General features: G+C 40.1%; 1 protein-coding gene across 1 annotated transcript; it reads left to right on the top strand.

The window, feature by feature from the left end:
• The first annotated feature begins 3713 nt into the window (after positions 1 to 3713).
• On the top strand, positions 3714 to 23228 carry LOC113133138 (protein arginine N-methyltransferase 8-B). The gene is made up of 10 exons (XM_026311731.1): positions 3714 to 4053; positions 7806 to 8051; positions 9736 to 9891; positions 14075 to 14138; positions 15068 to 15210; positions 16065 to 16152; positions 17244 to 17359; positions 19616 to 19766; positions 22476 to 22597; positions 23036 to 23228. Exons 1-10 carry the CDS (start codon positions 3985 to 3987, stop codon positions 23117 to 23119), a joined length of 1239 nt encoding a protein of 412 aa, XP_026167516.1. The 5' UTR covers positions 3714 to 3984; the 3' UTR covers positions 23120 to 23228.
• The last annotated feature ends 1385 nt before the right edge of the window (positions 23229 to 24613 follow it).

Raw genomic sequence — 24613 nt, 5'->3', positions numbered from 1 at the left:
ATAGGAAAGAAGGTACCCTCCTCGGGCAAAAATCACACAGGAGTATAGGAAAGGTGCTACTTGGATATAAATCTCAAACCAAATCAATTCAGCTGCAGAGGAAACATAATAGGATGATATATGGGGTACTACCGTATAGTAATCGTAAAGCAGCTGATAAGGGTTGGAAAATGTTCAAGATATGCGGAACCTCTTTGCAGAACCTGCATATCTGATGTGGGGATATGCAATAGAAAAAATACAGCTGAGATGTTAAAAGAGGCATGTGCTCTTTGGGATGCATAAAGTTTCTGTAAGTTACAATGAAAGTGTTGTTATCATGAGGAATATGCAATAAAAAAAAGCTGATTTTCACAGGAGCGTCTGTGACATTGTGTGGTGATGGTAGGGCTGAATTATTCTGACAGCCTTGTCGCAGGGACACTTTATGCTGTACAGTCAACCATAGATGAACAACCTCACAAATGAAAAACAGCTGCAGCTTTTCTCACATTGCTCTACCTTTTGAAGCTGGAATTACTAATTCAGATCCACAGGCAGCAATGCAACATCAAAGCCAACCAGTGTTTCATTATGAAATCAGCTGGTTTCTAAACTAAAGCCTCAGATTTGTCACAAATTCATTTTTTTCAGGAAATGGTTATAGTATAATTCAAACCAGCAACAAATAATCATATTCCTCCACAGTAAACTGTTTCATGACGGTTTTATGACCTTGATGTTCTTATCAAATAATGAATAGGCCAACCTAAAGCTGTAATGTGCTAAAGCAGTGTATATCAATGTATATAAATGATGAGGCACTTTGGTTAGAATGGTAGATAAGAACTTATTTAGTTTTGCAGCTGTAATTACAGCTTCAAATGTCATGTGAAAGTATTTTAGTTGGAAATTGGTAAAAACTGGTAAAGAAATATGACTTGTAAGGTATGTCGTTGGCATAAGAGTAGCTTCTTCCTACTATATTGGATATATTTTTAGGTTCAGAGTATGAACCACAAACACGTCAGTACCCCCATAAGACCTTGGGTTTTTGTGTTATTTGAATCATAGAAGGAGACTCCAGTTGGGAAAGAGATGTTAGGTTAAAAGTGGAAAAAAAAAAACGTCCTGTTGACAACCAAAGTACACCCAAACAAACCAGACAAATAAATCCTTCTCTCAGCTGAAGCTGTGCCACAGTGAACTCTGGGTAAATCAACAAGGAAAGAACAAATGCTGAGCCAACATCAAACAAGCACACAGGAGGAGCGTGGGTCGAGCAAAATGTAGATGGAATATAGCTTGAATATTTATTAAATATGAGTTGCGAGCTGAATGAATAAGTAAAACAACAAATACAACAGTGCTAAACTTCCAACAGCTGCTCAGACGTAATAATAAACTGTACACTCATAATTACACATCTGACAGTTGTTCCTTTACTTCTCAGTGTATGATGAAGTTAATGATGCCCAAGCCATTTGTTGTTTCTATTACCTCTGTGTGCAACTACAATTCAGTAAGTTAATGTTAAAATGAAAGAGGCAGAATTGTGTAATTAAGCTTAACATGGTTGTACTGCCCTCTCAAACATAATGACTAACTCCTTACACACACACACACACACACACACGCACACACACACAGTCAAAACATAAGCACTCATGGCAATTATTGCAGCTGCAGGCAACCGACTCTTAGCATTGCTCTTTTATCAGGAAAAAAGAGGAACAAGGTATTTTCAATCAGCCATGCAATGATAAACGATGACAAGGTGCACATTGGTGGGAGGCAAAATGAGGTAATTTGAATGATTTTAGTGAATCTCAGATTTTGATCATCTCACTGTGAAAACTGAAGAGGAGCAGTGGCCCAGTGAGGGAGTCAAGTACTTCCACTGCCATTGTCAGAGATGATAAGGCACATTATAGGAGTGTAATTAGACTGAGATCAAAGAATGTCTTAGTGATAATCTGATTGACTGCATGATCAGTTGTCTTAGTGCTGAAATATTGACCATAAAGCTAGACCCAGAATTTGAGTTCTTGTGAAGTATCCATGCTGGCAGCATAGAGTTGGGAGCGCCAGTGTTGGTTGGCTGGCTCACCACACTCGCTCAGACTGAAATAGCTCAACAGCCGTTGCATAAATTGAAATGAGCTTTTGTACATTTATTAATTGTGCCCAGATGTTGAATCCTATCTCTGCTAAACAGCAACATGTCAACATATTCTGTTTTCATAACATACCACAGTTAGCATATAGCTCACATACATTCCTGCCCCACAGATCACGACTGTAGAATTCTAATTTTGTTTGCTTGTGTAAAGCTGTCGCGTTTATTTTCCCCAATATACACATCTGTACATATCACATTTATCCACCCTTTCATGCATTACACTGGTGCATATAACAGATGTATTTATGGCACAAGGTGTGGGCAACAAAAAAGAGCACTGGGGCAGGATTTCTATTCTGGTGCCTGCTTAATGCCTGGTGAGTGTCTGCCTACCCTCTATGTTGAATAATGTAACAAGTGGTGAGTGGTGTGGGTGGTAGAGAGGGATGGCCTCTCCTCAAAATAGACTCCAGTGCAAATGCAGAAGACTTCAGAGACAAGAGACAGTAGCACAGCCTTGGTTATGAAACAGTTCTGACAGTTCTGCAGTAATTTTCAAAAGCAAAAGTACTGCAGTGTTGGCAGAATCACTATAATTGTAATTACAGGTGATCTCAGCAGACCACCCTGGTTAACTAAAGGTACAAAATGAATATAATGTCATGGCAGCATTTTTGAGACTGCAAGGAGAAAGTGATTTTCATTAGAGAGGTAGAGTGTGGATGTCTGATAGCTGAGAGAAGAAGCAGGCACCGGGGAGAAGGGTCTATATATGAGTGCTAGGATGTCCTAGCTCATACCTGGAGTGAGTAGAGCAGGTGAAGCATATAATCGGCGTGCAAAGAGCAGTCGCTCTGAGATCTGCCCCTAGGCCAGTGGAACACGAGTGACCACTTCCTCACAAGCTCTATGTGTGTGTGCACACACGTCTATCTACGGTTGTATGGACACTCTGATACTATCCTTGTGAGGACATTCTGCCAGGTCCTCAGAACTTTAAATGGTTTTTGAAGGGTAAGACTAGGTTAAGAGGTCAGGGTTAGAATTAGGCTTAGGTTAGGGTCAGGATGGTTGGGGTCTAGGGAATGCGTTATGTCCTCAGAGTTATAGTGAGACATGGCTGGGTGTGTGTGTGTGTGTGTGTGTGTGTGTGTGTGTGTCCTGGCTTTTCAGCAGAGCGTGTACCAACTTTAACTTTCTCTGTATAGTCGACGTTCCGCACTTTGTGGAGCTGAGAGCGCATGAACCGATCAGAGAGCTAAATTCCGGGGGAGTTACATTAAAGGTGACGATCAGGAAGATGTGGGTGGAGGGGTGGGGGCATTAAGGCTGGCGTGTGTTAATGTGAAATTCGTGGGCACGTTTTAGGAGTCATCACATTTCTGTGCATGCAGCAGTAAGTCTTTCCACTCTGCAAGGCAGCAGCGGCTGCGACACTATTTTTAGAGACAATGTTGCCGGAGAGAAATCAATCAAACTCGGCTTAAAACAGAGCATTCATGAAAATCTGCCGCTTTTAACGCCGCGATCTTCTCAGACTCCCATCTGCGCTCGCCGGGTCATGGGATAGGACGCTGCGTTTCTATCCATTTCATCTCGGCTGATCCCAAACGATGCCTTTTCCCTTCTTGCTCTCCAGGAACCGGTGGACTGCAAACTTTTGCACCATGGAATCCACTACACTTTCTGGCAACAGTGGCTGCGGCGGTTTTGGGACCTCGTGTAGTTTTGTGTCTTTTCACAGTCTTAGATTTTCTAAAGGCAACTGCAGTTTGGACTGTGAATGAGAAGTGTTTAACGAGAAAAGCACATAAGAACCTGAGCATCGGCAGGCGCAGATATTTTCTTCTCTTCACTTCTATAAGCACATTTGTCTGGCCCTTATGGGAATTAAGCACTCGTCCCGCTGCATGCTCCTCAGGAGAAAAATGGCGGAGTCTGAGAGCAGTGAGGTAAGTGAGAGGCACCTTTGATTTTCCTAACTAAAATGAGGGTGCTCCGTTTTTTTCCGGTCCTGCCATGCTCCTGGATGCGTCCTGCAGCATGTGTCCTACCTTTAGTAGAAGTTGCACCCCGGACAAAATAGACAACACTGACTCCGGATGTTGAGACGGTTAATCTGAGTAACAGGCTTCTTCTTTGCAAGGATATTTCCACCCTCAAAGGGAGCAGAGTGCTGAGCAGGCGCCGGTCCAAAAAAAGTATTTCCAGTACAACTGGAACATTTCACACATCGTCTTAACTGATCTCATGTTTTTAACCTTGCAGCTCCAGGATTAGGATGCTGTGCAGCGCTTTCAGCGTGAGGGGCTGTATGATTTCACTTTTATTCCGACAGGACAGTGACAGATGTTACAAGAAGTAACATCTGCACCTGTTCTTGAATACAGATCTCAGGTCAGTACCGTAAAAGTCTATGTGCTACATCAAATGAGCCGGTTTGGACAGAGAATGCAGGTTGCTGTGAGCACAGTGAGACTGGAGGAGACAGGCTGCTGCGCTGACACCGGAATCTCTTGCGCTGTCCAAGGTACTGCAGCACATTGCAGACGAACGCTGGGCGACTTGACGTACAGTGTGTTTTTCCAGGAAGTAAGGTTTACTAAAGTGGTGAGATGTCATTATTTTCCCACTGAATGTGGCTCCTCAGGACGCAGGGACTATTTTAAGTCCACCTTACACCAAGAATCTTTAAATGCAGTTTCCCCAGTGCACATTATGGGATGCACAATCTGCCACATTCCACTGAAGAAAGTGGTGGTTTCTTTTGGTTTTTAGGGGCAGCATGCTCTTTATGCTATATTGAGTCACTGTAGGAGTGATGCTGATTTATCTGGAAGTAATGCTTAAGAGATTCAAACAGCCTGTGATGTTTGAGGCAGGCAAATGTTGCTCCATTATACATTATTCATCACAAATAGTTCCCTTAAAGTAGGTTTATACGTTGGAGAAATCCTCCTCAAACTCTCAACAGTTTATCAACACACTTATGCAGGATGTGTGAGGGTCAGCGGGCTTCTAGCAGATTATGATGAGAGGACACTGACTGGATGCATGAATCTTTCCCTACTGCCACTCTGATGGTTTGGGATATCTGTGCTTTCAGACAAGGCTAAGTGGTGTAATGGCAGAAGACCAAAGTGATTATTTTTCCTGATTCCTTTTAATGCATAGAATAACCACCCACTCACATTAGTGATGACTTCAGGAGTGGCAGCACACAAGAGGGCTCAACTTCAACAGCCTAACAGGTACAATATGACTGTGTTCCCCCACACAGACCATGTAACATAAGTACCAAGTGAACGTCCTTCTCACCTCAGCATAGAGACCAGGGTTCAGTCTGAAATAGAACCTCAAATGTGTTTATCTGTCTCGAGGGTCAGAGGCAAGGACATGTGCCACCCTCACTTTCCTGTGTAACGGCATCTCAGTTACACTCACTGCAGCAGCTCTCCCCTACTGCACCTTGAGTGGACTTTCATTTATCACTTAATGGCACCCTACAGCAGTTTTATGAAAGTTCACATCAGATCCTGTATTAAACTGTTCAGACTTAATCACCTTTACTGTGGCCCAGTCCATCATATTGACTAGTTGAGTGTTAGCATGGAGTCAGCTGTTGATCAAAACCAGCTTTTGTTTGCTTTTGTGGCTTCGCTCTATAACTGCACATTATAAAAATGAAGTATTAGCTTAAACGCATCTTCATAAAGTAACAAGGGTTTCCTTGATGATGCTAATGATGAACATATTGTGAGATTATTCAGAAGACAGAAGGTTAATGTGCTGTTCTGACCTGGTGTGCTCTCTCTGCAGATCATCATCATGGCTTAAAGGATTTAAAGAAGTTCAACAGTTGGTCTTTGCTTAATCACAGCAAAGTCACAGGGTTATAAAATATAATATATAATATAACAAACCCTAAACTTTAACAAGAAGGGACATAATTGTCTCGCAGTGTTTTTAATCATTTCTCACATGCTGGATGCTGGGTGGTTAAAGGTTTATATGCCTTCTTCACTTACATATTTTACATTCTGATATATATATATATATATATATATATCCATCCATCCATCCATCTTCTATACCCGCTTTTCCTGTTCAGGGTCACGGGGATCCGCTGGAGCCTAATATATATATATATATATATATATATATGTTCATTATTTATACCAAGGAAAAATAAGCCTAGTATATTGCAGTACAAATCAATACCAGATAGACATAAAAAATCTTCCCCTTAATAAATATCCAAAAAATTAGGCAAATTTTATGCCAGTTGGGTATGTTCAGACTCTTCACACAAGTCAAATCTGGCAACTTTGTAACTGGGAGAAACCTCAAGCTGACGGCAATGTCATGTTTGCAGATATTTGGTCATAAAAAAGTAATGAATTAAAAGTTCAATAGCCGGTGGTCAATGAAATACTGGAGGATCATAGGTTGTTCCACCTGCAAAGAACCAAATGACTGTAATCTCATGGAAATCCCTCCAAAAACTGAGACCAACATTGCCATCTTTAGAGCCACATCATTAGGGCTCATTGTTACCATAATATTTGACCTACCCAGGTCAGCCAACAGGTATTTTCACACATCCTTTTCTTGGTCTTGAGGTTCCCGGTTCCATGCCATTTAAGCCCAGCAGGAAGAGAGAGTGCAAAGATAAATACTGTATGACGGCTGTGTTAAAGGGAGAGATACAGGTAGGAGGAAAAGGAAGAGAGCAAGACTTGCTCAAATGTGGAAAAATCAATGCCACTGACGGAAATCCGACTTTAAGTCCACTAGATCTAGTGAACTGTCACTGTGCTGTCATTGTAAGTCACAAGAGTATGACTTCATCTGTTAGAGAGGATATCCACCTTATTGACTCTGTTATATGTCAGTCCTATTAGATTATATTGATAGATGGCAAATTACAAACTTTACCAAAAAAAAGACAAGGAAGTTAGGCTTTCTACTGATAGGTATTGTGCTATTTTCAAAAGTGAAGCTCAACATGCCTCTACTGTTCAATGTTAAACACCGAACATGACAAAGGCCTTTTTGTAAAAGCTACATGGTCTGAGTTAGAGGTCAAGATTTGGCAAATAAAATTCAGCTAGTAGAAAAAAATATGCTTTTGTTTGTTTCTCAGCTAAAATATTAAATAATGCATGTATGTACAAAACATAACTCTTGTGTGTCTAAAAACTCCCCCTATTATTGTCCACCTTATTTACCGTTTATTTTTAGAAGCGTGAGCGTTGGAATAAGAATAAACACCAGAGTGGCTCCCTGGCATCCATTTCTCCATCCCTCTCTCTCTGTCTCACTCACACAACAACACAAACACCATGACTAGACCTTCCCAGCAGGCCTTAGAGGTGATAATCAGGGCATTAAGGGCATACCTTCTGTGCAGAGCACAGCTTTTTAGCTTCTGTTGACAGGAGTCAGTGATCAGAGTTTCCTCCAGACTCACCGGGCTCTCTGCACTCACCACACTGAAGGCTGAGACATGAGAACAGACAACTCAGTGAATGTTAAGAGAAACAGTTAATGAGTCTAAGCCAATTATTGTTCATGAATGCAAACACAACCCACTGAGTTGTTGGCACATCCTCGCTTTGTTTCTTACCTTTTGTTTGGCCAACAAAAGCCCTGTAGCCTCAGCCTTAATAATGGGATATTCATCTTTATCTCTTCTCTCTAGCAACCACAGTTGCAGCAGCAGCCTATCCGCATAATTCCTTCCCAGTCGGCACAACCCACCTCGTTGCCCAAGCCTGTGCCTTCCATCCAGCATGCACCACGGCCTGCCCTTCCGCCACACACACCCCACGCCGCCAACCTCCCTAGCTGCCCGGGGCGGGGCAAAATGGCCAAGTTCCTTAACCCAGAGGAGATGACCTCACGAGACTACTACTTTGACTCTTATGCCCATTTTGGTATCCACGAGGTACGCCTATATGTGCTATCACCGGTAGAATCACTCAGAAAGATGTTTTCTGTTTCTTATTCCTATATCGGTTCCTGTGAACGATAATTAGACGGATGAATCATGAATGATTGTTTTTTTTTTTCTTTTTATCAAATAGTCACAGAAAGCTCAAGGACAAACAGGGGCTCTCTCACAGCCATGGTTATTACTTGAACTTAATCACTCTTAGCTAACTAATTTTTTATCAGATAACTGAAATTACAGCTCCACATAAAACTAATAAAACAATTTTATGTGATGAATATACACAGATGATCACTACAGAGGTGTATTAAAAATGTCATAATGTAACAACTTATTTTTTCTCATAGCCAAAGATGTGGTTTTTATGGGTTAGAAGTCGTTAATGATCCATTACCTTGTAAAAAAGCAGTGTAAACACAATTATGTTTAGAGCTGTAGTAGATTAAATCTGAACCAGGAAATATCCCTGCAAGATATAGCTGACATTTACATGGACAGTTATGTTTGCCTTTTCTCTTGTGGCTTAGTTAGATTTCTTGTTTGAGCACTGATGCATTTTCTTCATGCACCTTTAGCAGGACCCCTGTGGCTGAGACTATAAACCCATAACCATTACAATTACTGGGTAACAAAAACATGTCCAAAGTTTTTAAAAGTTATTTATTTATTTAAAAAAAAAAAAAATTTAGCTCTAATTATCTTTCGGACAAAGCAACTTAACATTGAAGAGCTTTCCAGCTTGAAAAGGCCACACTATAATCATTAGCTTTGTTTCTGCAATGTTGGTCCCCCTATTTTCAGACCTAATGCTTTCATTCTCCCCTATTCTGTTCTGCTGAGGTACTTTAATGATTGTGTGTTATGTTTTCCCTCAACCAAGCCTCAGTGGTAGGTCATCCACCCATTGTATGCTTCCACAACAAACGCTAACAACCAAATGCATGTCATAGATGTCGACAGCCTATGTTACAGTCAGCCTATGCTTTTGAAGAACATGAGCTCTGAACCAAGCCTGTGAGAAAGCTCACTTTAGGGTGCTCTACATTGGGTGTGGACTTGATGGAGAATGACAGCACAATTGTGATTAAGATGTGCTTGTCAAAAATTATGAAGCATTTTTCCTTGACCAACAGTGAGCCATTATTAAACAAATTTAATGATCTTTCTTTTTTGTCCATCTCACATTTCCATCATTCAAGATGATATTCATCTTTATGTGGTTATCTCCACCCTGAGAGTTCAGATCCATTCTGCGGACAGGAGACACAAAGTGGCTGTAGAAGAAGAGCACCTTCTTAGTATGACCTGTGAGATGATTTTCTGTAATGTATTTGGAATGTAATTCAGGTGCATTTTTGTCATTTTTAATATTCGTCCCACTCACACATGCATGCACACACTGAGAGAGACAGGGAAAAAAAAGATGCAGATAGGCTGAGCCTGAGGGCTCAGGGGGTTTGCTCAGAAACACCAGCTATGGGTTTGAAAAATGGAACCATATGTCTGAGATGAGACAAAGTAACATTAGGTGAAGCCCGTGTTTCACTGTAGATACCATAGCGAATCCAGACCTCCAACATCCAGCTGTGTGTTTCATTTAACACAACAAATTCCTACTCTCCATGGGGGTTGGCTATGTCAGCATCTTCTTTATATTATTTGTCATTTATTAAACCAGGAGATGCTGAAGGACGAAGTGAGGACGCTAACCTACAGGAATTCCATGTACCACAACAAACATGTCTTCAAGGACAAAATAGTGTTGGATGTTGGAAGCGGGACTGGGATCCTCTCCATGTTCGCAGCTAAGGCAGGGGCAAAGCATGTATATGGGGTAAGATCATTTTCTTCTGAGTGGACTGTTATCATGCTGAGCCATAAGCTTTTAATAACTGTTGAACCCAGTTGACAAGCTGCTCATGCTGCGTATAGGCCTACATGTACCTGCACGTAGATTTTAACCATTTTCATCAGGCTCTCTATAATCTTCCAGAAATATTTTGTCTGACAAGCAGGTGACAGACGTGTGTCTCTCAGACAGGTTGACAGGCTGAGCCAGAGTGGTTGGAGGACTAGTACTGTTATCGCGTACTGAAGCAGAAGTAATTGCTAGTCAGAGCATGTCAGAGAATACATTTTGGATACACACCACTAGCTTGGGATAACCATGTGGAACCTATTTTTGTATGGTGGCTGCATATATTTGCTGGAATGATTAACGTGGAATTGCCAAGAGACTTGTTCTGATCTTCTGGTTGACATTATGTGTTTATTATGTGTGAAACTTTGCCTTCAGGTTGGGTTTGTTTTTCTTCCTTCATCTGCTGTCTTGCTCAGCTTCTCACTTGCTCCCTCTATCATCCTGTTTTTTAAAATATCACTTTAGTTTTTTGCTTTGAGTTTGTAGATGCTGTCCATCTGGCAAGGTTTTAGCCACATAAATGGGGCTTAGATTTCAGGGATTTATCTCACTTTTGACTTTGATCTTCTCGGTTCACGTGATGTAGCAAAGCCTTGTTATTTTATCATAGCTTATTGTTAAAGATGGGCCTGTGAGGTAGAAGGACTGGACTCTGGGCCAACATCATTTTATCATATGGATCTCATTAAAGACAAAAGAAAAATGATAACCTAAATTATGGATCAACTAAGTACCCACAAAGGTTTTTTGGCACAGACTTTCATATGTCACACCCACTAAGTCCTCTTTTAATACCTTGCACTGGTAATATATTTATAAATCAAAATACATGACAATGAAACATTAAAATGAATGCTTAATAGATTTTACATAAAATAACCTTTTTTTATGTTTGAAATATTTTCTCGATAATTATATAACAGACAATTTTAAACTCCAGCAGTGTCTAAATGATAATGTAGACAGCACTAAAGCATACTGCTTAGTCACAGTCAAAAAAAAATCTGTAATACATGTAGCAAGTTGGTTAGGCTAACGTTATTTGTAGGAGGAGGGTACGTTAAACATTTCAGACCTGTGGCAAAGAGTCACTGGTTACAAACATTAAAGCAGGATGTGGGATTTTAAATGAACACCAAAAAGTACAGGACATTGTTTCTGTGTTTGGTAAGATCAGCCCAGACAGCTGAGTCATGTCAGTACTCGACAACCCCTGCCATAAATCATTGGACTGCAACATAAGCTCATCTGTTCTGCATATATGCTACATGCCCAGCACAAAACTGCACCAACCAATAATAACTATACCTGCCTCAGGCAAACATCCAAAGTGACTCTGATCAATAGCACAGTGACTTGGGATTAACACGACATATTCAGGAGTGTATTTCTTTGCATAGTCAGGCAAGCCGCATTGTAAATTGTCAGGATATGCTCCAGCCTTGGAATAAACAGGCTGGCAGGATATTTATAACTTGTTTTGCATTGAATTCACTAGTGTCTGCTTTGCACTTAAAACCTAAGACACAAAAGAGCCAGAGTAAATAAGTGGCTGGTCACATTTCTTCTTTGTTCTAAGAGATTTGACTTCAGCATTTTGTTTTTCTCTCAAAATATGTTTGTAAGAATGAGTATGTGCCAGTGTCTGGATCATCTCTAGCCATGGCACTTAAGCCCCACAGTCTCTAAAGAGCAACTTTAGGGATGCATTAGAAGTTGATGAATTAATAGTATATCAACATTTGTTCATGTGTTTGTTTAAGAAAGGCAGATTTAAATCACCATAAGTGTAAAAAAACTAAACTGAAGTTAAGAAGAGTAGAGAAGTACATTTTCCAACATTAGTGCTTACTTCAATTATGACTCACTATATACCTCAGAGAATAAGGGAGCACATAGAGTCAAATATAAAGTTAGAAACTTGCTGTGTCTCCAGAGAGGACTGTGGTGGGAGCCCACAGGGATGAATACAGTGACTGAATTTTGCTGTCAGCACCTGTGTGAGGATGCTGACTCTAACGCACCCCGACACCTCCCTGCTCTAACTGAAGTGTGACTCTGATGGACACATGCCTAATGGCTTTTCTCGGGCATTCAGAGACGGACGAGGAATCATTGCCATTTACTGGGGTTGGCATTGGCAGCCCCTATTATCACACATTGTCTGCACAGCAAGCACACAGACTGTATATACACTCAGTGCAACATTAGGCATCATTGTTTGCTTATGCAGTTGATACATCCTGATCTTTAATTGGTATAAGCATTAGTGTTGCGTGTGAGCAGGTTGTTGGTGCCAGCAGCAGCCTACTGACTGGGCCTCTACTGACAGGCAGCAGAGGACATGGCAGCTCCAGGGAGGCAGTACTCATGTACCAGCACAGGGCAAGACCTCAACCTGCTGAGTTTCATTCCAATATGTATGTTATACTGTGTTATAACAAAAAGAAAAGAAATATCCATGAATATAATCTCCCAACTGGCACGTTGCTTGCAGTATAACACATGTATAATCAGTTCCTGCCCCCAAAATAAAAGCCCCATAGATCTTATTTTTCCAACCACAGTCTGTGGCACAGCTGAGTGCCTCATTTTTCCAGCCCACCCTTTCCACAAGGGTTCCAGCCTGTCTCTGCCTCAGAGCATCAAGAGTTCATTCATGCCTCTGCTTGATTACGACCAGATGGATCTCTGCATAAATAATAGCTCTGACAAAGAGTCCCTTTGTAGGTGGAAAAAAGGTGAAACTCAGGTGAACATCTATATTCTCACTCCTTGATGCTGTAAAAATCTATTACTGAAGAATTTCTCCTGCTGAATTATGTCCCTGTGTTGTTTTAGAGCTGCTTACTGGAAGTGTCAAGTGTATTCAGATTAATGAAGCTTTATATTGTTATAACTTTGTTACTGCTGGCATCTCAATAATTCAGCCATGAGGTGTGCATTGTTGTAGTGAACAATATATGTCAAGCTCAGGACTCACAAAAAGGGAGAGAAAAGAGGGTGTAAAACAAAAAAAAAACATATTCCAGTGGGGAAAAATAAGGAGAACATCAGTCAAGGATACTTTAATATGTCAAAAGTGTAATGAGAGTGACTAATCTTGACCTTAATTACTTTACTTCAATATGTGATCTGCCAGTTTTTCAGGGACTCTCATAGACAATGGTCACCTTGTAAACCCCCTTAATATTGTGTTACAGTCCACTGTTTCCAGCTTGACTCCAGGACACATCTTGATGAAATGTTCCATTAACCTCAGTGCACAATGCCAGACGATAATCCCTCCCTTGCTAGTTATCTGCTGCTGACAGACTCACAAGTTACAAACATCCTGTGTGATTAAAAAAACAACTTATTACTATCAGATGCTACAGACAGGATTGTCCCTTGACAATAAGCTGTCACACACTCGATGCTCGTGTCACGTTTCAATTAGACATGGATAATGGGGGATTTGGACACAACTGCAAAACAGAGTAGGCAGACAGGAAGGCAGGTAAAACTACACAGTTCATTTATAGAACGTAAATGCTAAGCAAGTCCAGGTGGACATAGCCCAGTAGGAAGAGGCTAAATGCAAGTCCAAATGGGTCAGAAACATTCAACAGTTGAAGATAAGCAATCAATCCAAGGGACTAGCAAAAGGCAGAGCTCAAAATCCACAGTTCAAACACCAGGCCCATGAGAGTTTGCAGGGAGCACATCCGCTAGTCTAAAAATAAAGAAACTAAATACGTTTTGAGAAGTACAAGTGTCAGGTGCCAGTAGCTTAGTATTTCAATTTTAAGCAACTCTAATTCACTACAATTCAGAGGGCAATATTATACATGTTAGCTTTAGTAACTTTTAAATGAACATTTCATACTAAGAAACATATATTAACCTAATAAAATAGAACATATTGTTAAATATTAAAAAAGGGCGTTTCAAATTTTAGGGCTGGTGACCACCTACAATAAACACATATGTTTGGGACACTGGGACTCCTACTCACATTTCATATGTGTATAAGTTGTTACCACTGAACCAACTCTATATAAACTTTGTTATATTATAACCGTGTTTATTATACCATTTCATTTTTTTCTGCCAGATTGAATGTTCTAGTATATCAGAGTACTCAGAGAGGATCATCAAATCCAACCATCTCGACAGCGGTAAGAGCTGCAGCTGTTCTTTTCTGCCTCTCCCCATTCTGATGACACTGCATCTTCATCTGCAGCAAAGGGGGCAACAAAATAGGTTATGGTCATAATAGGGGTGGTCACTGTTGAGGTTTCTGAATGAGTATACTTCAGGATGATGGTGCATTTCAGAATCAGTTTTTACTATTCCATACTGCACTGGGCTGGCTCATTTATATTCATTTGCACACACATGCTGCCAAATTATATAACATGTGTGTTTTAATACACCCCTGCAACTTAGCAACAAATTTACTGCCAAGCAACTGACTGTGCATCTACCTCAATAACAGCTCCATAAACCACCCTCTCAGCAAATGTCCCATCTATAAACCTATGAATATCAAGCACGTGCAAGTAATTGAGAGAAAAGTTAATACTGTGCTCACTGTGAGTTTTGGACAATGAATAAGCAGATATCAATCACCATTTAGACCAACAGACTTCATGTCATTCTGACAGACACGTGTCACCAGAGAAAACCCTTCAAAATTTCTTGCAGAGACAGAACAAACAAAGCTGAAGTCAGCTAATCTGAGACAGGGCAAAGATCCACTCCTCCACTGTGAGCACCAGCTGGGCTGATTTCCATAAGAACACCAGGGCTGCAATGGTGGCACACACTATATGAACTGATGTCTTTCTTTATTTGTCACTCTCTCACTTACAAAACAATGATTTGAAGTTGATGTTGAAGTTTCTTTATTGCACATAGTGATATAATACATACTTTTTATTTTTTACTTAATCAACAGCTATTAATGCCCCCAGTCTGCATTATATAATAAACCATGTCCTATACCCAAGATCTATAGAGATCATGTTATTCCTTGATTTTTCACTATTAAGACATTTCAATAGAATCACTAATAATGATTTAAAAGACAAACAATGTATTTCAGTGATCACCATCTTCAAAGGCAAGGTGGAGGAAGTGGAGCTTCCTGTGGAGAAGGTCGACATCATCATATCTGAGTGGATGGGCTACTGCCTCTTTTACGAATCAATGCTCAACACTGTCATCTTTGCCAGGGACAAGTGGCTGGTATGATGTGTGGAGTCTGTGTATGTGTCTTTAAATGTACATTTTTATATCTCGCATTCATTATTGTTGCTTTGGGGTTTATGGCACCATAACATAATAAACAAAATATCCAAGGAACAAAATAAATCATCATGTAACAATAATGAAAAGATTGACAGTAGACAATCAGAAATGTCTACTTTTCAAATATGCCTGAAATGATTTTAGTTAAAATACAATTCAGACCTGTCATCCCTTGAAACTGCAATTCTCCTTTTTTTTTGTAGGTGACCACTTAAAATTAGACGCTGTTTCCTTGCAATTTCTCATCATTAGATGTTTGCCCATTTGTAACTGTGTTTCTTCTTCATTGCTGGATATCAGTTTGTGTTGAGAAAACAACAAATTATCCAAAAATCTTTTGAATTTGTTTTGGAACACATTTTATGCAGTAGAAATGTGTTTTTTCTTATGATTTACAAAACTATAAATGTGATACCATCTTTTAATTATAATATGTAATCGATAATTTGATCTTTGGATCTGTGTAAGAAATGGACGTTGATTCTGTTCAGTTGGAAATCACTGCTTTAAAATTCATTAGCAGATTCCCCATTATCTCTGTTAAAACCAGAGATAAAATCTATTATACAATAATCATTAACAGTGACATTGGGGTGTTTTATGGTATAAAGGAAATGTACCGTAAGACTGTTACGTTATTAACTACTACTTGACATTCTTCTTTATTAATTGTTGTCTTTTGAGAGAGATTGTATTTATCTGAGGAATGAAGTGTCACACTTTCTGTAGACCTTTTGAGATGTGTTTGGGATTAATTGCTGAGTTATTTCCTCGCCTTATTTGTCAAACAGAAACCTGGTGGATTAATGTTCCCTGATCGTGCCTCTCTGTATGTGGTGGCCATAGAAGATAGACAGTATAAAGACTTCAAAATACATTGTAAGTTCAGTGTATTCACAAAAAATGTGGGTGCACTCACACAGTACACGACCTTTACAGCGCTGCAAATGACTTTGAACTTTTCCTCAGACATAACACAGGGGACATCTCTGCAACATCCTACTCTAAAGACACCAGGACGACTGGCATTGTTTTGCTGCTGGACACAAAGCATACGAACAGTGCCAAAGTCAGTCTTCTTGAGCCAGTGCACAACCTAGATGAAAACAGGCAAGCTGAACAGCAGCCCATAGCCTTCCAGCTCACACTCCCCCACACATCTGGGAAATTATACAACCACACTGCACCAGATAATATCCTGAGAAAATCATATCACACTGGCTCACTGCACTGCAAAGCATTCCTATGACGTCTGGATACTTGGATTTAGTTAGTCTGTTAGTCTGAAGTTCGCACATGGCCAGGCTCAAGAGAGCGGTGAGCAGTGCACATATTGACCACAAGCTTCTTTCTATTCCGGTCAAAGATGACATTTAGACTGAGTTAGAAGTGGCCCTTTGAAGGATTCAAGTTTTCTAAGAGCATCCTGTGGTCTTTAGTGCTCCTCTCCCTTACACACTGTTTTAGTTAAGTGAGCAGCAAGAAATGCAAATACAGAACATTACAAAAGTCCCCAGGGGCGTGTGACCTGTTCATTATCAACAGCTCTCCACTGTGCTAAAGTAGTCCTTCCCTTTTGGGTAATGATAGAAATGTTTGTTCACACACTATTTCAAGGAGCTTAATGAATAATGTATGGGGCCATTTGGCCCAAGCAGAGGGGATATTCAAGGCGAGTGGAGTGGAGTCTGCACCCAGGCTCATGTTTACAAATGATCACCAAATACCATGTAACTTCTATCCGTCAAAATGAAAATTGTTCCAAAATGACAGGTCTAACTCGACGGTTGTAGTTCAGACTATTCTCAGAAACTCTAAGTGAAGCCTAAAGTTGTTTTATAGCTGCAGTCTAAGTTTTTACAGTCCTGAAGCTTTTCCCATTTAAAAAATGAAAAGAAGCATTTAATGCATCTGTAATTTACAAAGACCAAAAAGATGGTAAAACTCTTTAATGATGCTGTATTCACCAGGGTGGGAGAACGTCTATGGCTTTGACATGACCTGCATCCGTAACGTGGCCATGAAGGAACCACTGGTGGACGTAGTGGACCCCAAACAGGTGGTGACCAACTCCTGCCTGGTTAAGGTTAGTGAAATTCTCATGTAGGAGCTGAGAACTGGTTTATCACGCCATGTTGAGGACTTTTTACTAGTTGTTTTGGGGTTTTTAAACCAACACTTAAAGTGATGAGCAAAGACATTTAAACTGCTCAGAAAAATATAAGTCAAACAGCTACAGGCTGAGAAACTGTGCCTGCTGACAAAGGCTATGATCTACTGTTCCAGCACAGCTACAAAATGGACCTTGTTCTGAGAATGTTTTATACTGCTCATTACGAGGGGGTTTATGGTACAACAAACCATTACCATTATTATACCAATAATGACTAATTACAGTCAATTAGCTGCTGCTATGGGGATGCTGGGACGGCTACAGTGGTAAAGCAATCCCACATACATTAGCCATAAACTACTCAGTGACACTGACTGATTGGTAAACATATTGACTGACATGCTGCAGTTGGTGTTAGCTCGACCTTGATGTGCGGCTGTTGCCCCAGCCAGTTTTCTCTCACTGCGCGGATTAGACTTATCAAGCTGCTGTGCCATGCATGTCAATGGCAGATCATCCAGCCTTCCTGATTGTGCTCCTTGTCATGGTGACCTTCCTATCACTGGCATTAATTAGACGGTGCTGGTCTGTCTCACCTCTGTCCTGGTGGAATATATTGGTGTGTGATCATATCTTCACTTCAGAGCTTCTTCCTCCATGCTGCTGATTTTCAAGCACCCAGCTTTTGTTTACTTTGATATAAGACAGCCTTTCATTTTAAATGCAGTGAGATATTGCACAAAGCAGGCCAAGAGATCAGTGATGCGACTTTAATAAAAATCTCTGTGAAGCTGGTGGGAATGCTGCTTGTCTCAGGATCTTTTGAAAAAATACAACAAAATAAAAAACTCACAATGATGCCCCAGTGACAGGCTTTATTGTCTTTAAATGTATTACTGAATGGCCTCATTAAAGTTGAATAGCCAAGGAACAGTACACATAGGACCTCATGTTATTAAATTGCTGGTTGAAACTCTGGTAACATTACTCACTAGATCACTACCAAGTATAACCCTGCAGAAAATAATGAAATTAACATTCGCAACCTTGAACAATAGTGCTCTTAAAAATTTTCATTTTGCCTTGTGAGTAATTGCGAGGGAATAACATTGCAGTGCATTGTATTGTATTGCTTTCTTAAACTTTGAGAAGTTTATGCTGCATGAGCAGAGTAAATAACTGGTAAATGTGTTTAGGGGTGATTCTTTTTTTAAGGACAAAGGGATCTGACGTTAATGCTGCATTGTTTTTACTGCCAGCAAACATAAGCCACATTCCCCCACACAAAATGTGGCATCTGGTCCCAAAGCTGCTGAGTGCTGAATATCTGTTAGTACCAGTTGTAAATCAAACAGGATTATTACACCCCCATCTATATGTTTACCCTGCAGTGTAGGTTTCAGGTGAGCTGCAGTCCCCCCTCACTTACACAGTAATCAAAGCTAACATGATATGTAGGCGCAGTGCTGTTCAGACGACAGTAAAGCAGGACGGGGAGCAACGTGTTCTTCTCTGAACAAGGCCTAGTGGGACTATGAGCTATCAGATACTAGGGCTGCAGCTCGATTATTTTTGCAGTCCGGTATTCTACTGAATATTTCAGCGAAATCCTGAATCCTAATCTGATAAAACTGACTTCTGCATTAAACAATAATACCATTGTGTAATACATGACAAACGACAGGTTACCTTGAAATGACGTTGTCAGCTGGCAGGGTAGGTGTTATGCCGAGTTCTGCCTGCACCTTGATGGAGCGCGCTTGACCAAAGCTTTACAGACTGATCGTAGTGGTACAGTGAGTTTTTTAGGGATGAGCACTGGATGGTTTGTGTTAAATTTGCATGTAAATATCTGCTCATGAAACACGTGACTTGTTCAGTTTAAGTGCGAGGGGTGGATGCAGGACAGATTGTTGAAATGAGGCTGGATATTATCAAATGTATGAAATAAAGTCGTGACCAAATAGCCCCAATTATTATTAAAACCATAAGGTTCATTAGTGTGGGGGCATTTATTTATTTAGATATTTAGCTTAATCTGAAGAAAAAACTAAGACATAACTAAGGTTACTTAGTAAAACGTGTATTGTTATTTAAAGGGTATTCATGCAGAAGAGAGGCTGTAATGTGTCATTTAATGTCAAAATAGATTCTATTTTATTTGTCTGTAAACTATGTTTTGTTTTTGTTTTGTTTGATATTTGTATGTCCATCTCTTTACTCTTTCAGGAGGTGGACATCTACACTGTAAAAACTGAGGATCTCTCATTCACATCAGCATTCTGCCTCCAGATCCAGAGAAATGACTACATCCATGCACTGGTTACCTACTTCAACATTGAGTTCACCAAGTGTCACAAGAAAACTGGTTTTTCAACTGGTAAGCTCACACACTGTCTCTTACACAAAGGACGATAAACATCCAAGTGTTTTATTTTTATCTCATCAGAAATCATTACGACAAAAAGGCAGTTCTGCTTGAGCTGGTAGCTAACTTTACTGGAGAGATGAATCAAATCCAATATGTTATTTTAAGCAACATCCAAACATGAGGAAATATAAACCATCTGTACAGATCATTACATGCTGTCATAATGAGTTATTATTATTGGTGGTGGTAATATTGTTAATAGAATTTAGCCTATTTTTCAGGTTATTTATTAGCTTGTTAACAAGAAGCAAATTATTACAATTGCCCTTATTAATAATTAAAGCAAAATTAAAATCAACTGGTGTGAATATGATGAATCAGTCACTTTTTTATCTAGACAGAGAAAATATTTCCTGTTTCTTCAGTTTCTCCTCAGCTTTGTGCCACCTCTCTTTGTTTAGCTTCTTCATAGTCCCTCTTTGAAAGGTGAAATTATATGTTTGCTTGTAAGACGCAAGTCTGGGCCACTGGCGGAACCAACTTGTCAGCAATAAAAGAGGCAGCTAGTTAACTGGCTGTCAAAACATTCTGATTAGTTTTACAGGGATCTGCTGGAGCCTATCCCAGCTTGCTTTGGGTAAAAGGCAGGGGTACACCCTGGACAGGTCACCAGTCCATCACGGCGTGTAGGTTTAATGTTACAGTAAAATACCACAAACTTTGAGGCATGGGTTACTTACTATGGAGCGTATTGTTGCATCCACCTGAACGTCAGGTCTGTGTCTCTACACTGGAGGCGTTCACGGACCAATGTGAGTGGAGGTCAACTAACTAACAAAGTGTCTGTTTGCAAATAAACAGGGAGTTTACTTTGATGCATTTGCTACTGTTTCCTACATGTTCACAGTGACCACAATGTGTGTCAGATTAAAGCTACACTATAATTTATATAATGATATTTTTTGATTGTCTAAAAATATAGGCCTATGTTGTATGTTTTTCTTTACCTGCCTCCACAGGTAAAATCTTCAGCAATAAACCAGCGCCCCCCACAGTTCAGAGTCTGCATCTCACTGGAGTACAACTTTTCTGAACCAGCCTGTTCTGTTGGTTCAACATGAATATGCTGCGTTCCCTTGATGGCTTCAGTTAGTCTTGTAGAAATGGGATTTTCAATGTAGGCTAACTGGCTTTATTAGTTAGTTGAGGTAAGAGGTTTGGGTGTGTTTTGAGAAGGTTTTGTTCAACAACATCTTTCCTGATGGTCTTTTAGAATTAGCTCTGATCACTGGCACAACTTTTTAACATGGTCCGTGGTGACCCTTTAATTATGTTAATGTGTATCACACCTGTTCAGATCAGCACATTTTGACATGATTCAGGTAATGACAGCTTATCTTAATACTGTATGGCCAGCTCAGGTAGTGTGATGTCAAGATCTATGTGTGACTGACCTCTAGTGGCGCTGGACACCACATATAAAAGTGGGATGTACAACATCAATTTTGGTTTGAGCAGATCCACTTCCCCTTTATTGATTTTCTTTAAGTCTGCCAATCAAGCAAATTTTCCCTGAAGACAGCATGTCAGGCAAAACCTTTAAGACACAGATCTAAATTTGCACAACACATAGTGCTGCTGATTTCCTGTACACTGTTAAAAAAACAGTCACATCAGACACACACACACACACACACACACACACACACACACACACTCAGTCAAGTAGGGGTCAAGGATTAGACTGATGATGACCAGTAAAAATGCCATCACATCTACTGAATTAGCATAAAAAAAACACACACAGCTAGCTTGTGAGTCTCAGTGTACTGAACTGTGCCCAGAGAACCCTTGCAGAAGCCATGCTGATTGGCAGGCTCTTTTATCTGTTGACTCACAAAGAGCCCATCTATAAAGGTGAACCTACCAAGCTGGTCCAGCTGGCAGAAATTCGATTTAAGTGCTGCTGACCTTTTGAATCTCAGCCAAGCCATCTCTGACGGTCAGGGTGCTTGGGAAAGCTCGTATTTGTTTTGGGTTGTCTGTGTTTCCATTCACACACCAACACAAATGGATGCACACAAAATAGCTTGGTGGACACAAAGTGAAATGATGATGAAAGAGGTTTGACCCGAGCACCAGTAGAGAGGTCACGACGGCAGCCATGAATTTTCTGCCTTTTTTACTTCAGCGCTATCATCTTGAACTCAAGTCCAGCTACCTGCTCTTTTTGCATCCGTGCTTCACAACTTGAAGGACACTGACTCAGTTCCTTCCCTTGACATTTCTCTGTGTTTTTTCACATCTGAAGGAGAGGAGAAAGTAGAGGTATAGGGTTTCTTTCTGTTAGCACCGTAGTTTGAAACTCTGCGTGTGTCTCTGCCACAGAGATCAGAGACTTGGAAACACTGATGATGAGTCAAAAACATAAATATCGAGACATTAGGAGCCATCTCTGAGACATTAGTTGGGGGATTTCCAAAGTTTAAGATATTGTTATTACAACTTCCTTTTTGACAAATTGACAGCCTGTTAATCTTCGTTCTATTGGCTTATAACTGATCTGTCAAGCATCAATGCAGTAGGTGATTTACTGGACATTACTACAAAGTTATTACTTACTTAACTTATTACAAAGTGGTACAGCTTAATTTAAAAGCCTAAAATTCTTAATGTTCATTTTGGAACTGTGTGTTTGTATCTGTGTGTTTTTCCCAGCACCTGATGCTCCATACACCCACTGGAAGCAAACAGTATTTTACCTGGAGGACTATTTAACAGTGCGAAGAGGAGAGGAAATCATTGGCAGCATTGCCATGAAGCCCAATGAGAAAAACATTGTGAGTATTACATGGTTCATATTGTGTAGGGAGTATGTACTGTAACGACATCTGCCTTTAATCATTTGGGCTAAGTAGCTAAGATATGACTCATTTCCTGCTCTGCCTGTCCACAGCAGATTTTTTTTTCTTCACTGTTGGATAGTGGAAAACAAGCAGCAGCACTTCCCAATAAACAGCAGATTCTGTTATTGACCTTCACAGTGTCCTCTCCTCCCCCACTAGGATGGAAAAGCAGTGCTTTCTTTTTTTTTTTCTTTGCTTGTTTGACACAAACAGCCGGACTTTATTTAACACCATGTTCTGCTGTCAGGTCATACTGGAATATCTGCTAGTATTTTCTCACATATTTGTTGCACTTTTAGCTACCTATTTGCTTAGTCATCATCTCCCGTTCCTCTGCAAGCATTTTCTCACTCTCTCTCTGTTCACCTGCAGCGTGACTTGGACTTTACCTTCGAGCTGGATTTCAAGGGACAACTGTGTGAAGCATCCATATCACATGACTACAAGATGCGTTAAGCTAAATTTAGGGGACCTTGATGCAACCCCTGACCACTAGAGGGAGACAGACACACTCCCATTATCACTAACAGGCAGCATTGTGTTATAAAAGGGCCATAGAATAAGAGGAGAGACCAGGCCAAAGCCCAGGGAGAGTTGGCCCCAGTGATAATATCACTACTGTCACTTCAGTTTATGATGAAGGCAAGAAATTGCTGATGCTGACTGTTAAGCCATTCTGAATGTAACACTGACAAAAAGGGGCCAGGAATATTTTCTAGTCTTGATGAATGTTACTGATTATTGATATATGTATATGTGAGATGGAGTGATGTACCCGTGTGTTTTGTCCAGTATTGGTTTCAGAAAATTACTTTCACCTTGGAGGAACAGGTGGCATTTTTAAAACAGAGTAGAGCTAATCTAATGAATTACTGTGTCCACATCCTGTTATAGCTAGTCAAGTGAATAAATTTAAAATGTATTTCTTATGTCATATGTACTGTAGGGAATGATTATCAAAGAAGTAAATTAATTTAAAGTTACATTCATTTAGCAGAGTTGGAAAACTAAGAGCAACTGAGCATCACAGCCAAGGAGAACCCTGAGCAGGTGCGTCTAAGTGTAATGTGAAAGGTAACGTGTTTGCATAGTCAAGTGTACTAGTAGCTTTCTGTGAGTGTGTAATAGAAGGTGTTGTAGCTCACAGTTGCTGGACTCCAGACGTGCCCTGTGTTGTCAGTTTGAGCTGTGATGTTGACATGCCTTCCCCATCCTAAATGCCTTGACCAAGTGCCGAAGCGTACCTACAGTAGCTCTTTCCCACACTAATGGGTTTAGCTTTTATCTATACTTTCACATATAGAGTATAGCCTTCTACTGATTGGAGATTAAATAATACTGTATTTAAAACAGCTTTTTTAGTTTGTGTCTGGGCAAGATTCATATCAAACAATCTAGCCCCAAATATCCTATAAATTTCTTTGTATGGAGGACTAAAAAGTAATTTCCTTGAGAAGCATTACTTTTAAGCTTTTGTTAGCCAATTGGCGATTGCAGATTATAGTGTACATTTAAAGAGAAGCATAATACTAATCAGAACTGGACACCTGCAGTGTCCCTGTGCTACTATCTTGGTTTGTGTCTAATAGGACTGAAAATGTTGGGGTTTTACAGACTGTATCTTAGTCTCAAATTTGAAGGTAATAAAAATTATCTTTCCACTGTCTTTCACCTCTGCTCTTACTAAGGTCATTGCCCTGGTACCCACTGAAGGGTTTTCTTCAGTCAGGACATAGATTTGGATTATCTGAAAAGGTTTATAAGACTTTTTACTTTTGACTTTAATGTTAGTACTAGCCTTAAATATCCACTATGGATGAGAGTATATAATAAAATAATTTTTTCTTTAAATGCACTAATGAATCTTTTTAGAGACATAACCAAAATGTATGAACACTTGGGTGCAATGAAGGGAACTAGGTAATTTATTTATTATTAAAGCATGCAACC

This window comes from Mastacembelus armatus, chromosome 6, assembly GCF_900324485.2.
Source record: "Mastacembelus armatus chromosome 6, fMasArm1.2, whole genome shotgun sequence".
In the NCBI taxonomy this organism is placed as follows: Eukaryota; Metazoa; Chordata; class Actinopteri; order Synbranchiformes; family Mastacembelidae; genus Mastacembelus; species Mastacembelus armatus.
Note: the sequence above shows the minus strand (reverse complement) of the source record. Positions and strands in the feature narration are given on the sequence as shown.

What these genes read in the sequence shown, in the direction of transcription:
- LOC113133138 (XM_026311731.1), top strand. Translation starts at nt 3,985, where the DNA reads ATGGGAATTAAGCACTCGTCCCGCTGCATGCTCCTCAGGAGAAAAATG. An exon ending in GGGCAAAGCATGTATATGGG is followed by an intron (nt 9,892 to 14,074) that starts GTAAGATCATTT and finishes TTTTTCTGCCAG; the next exon opens with ATTGAATGTTCTAGTATATC. An exon ending in ATCCAACCATCTCGACAGCG is followed by an intron (nt 14,139 to 15,067) that starts GTAAGAGCTGCA and finishes AATGTATTTCAG; the next exon opens with TGATCACCATCTTCAAAGGC.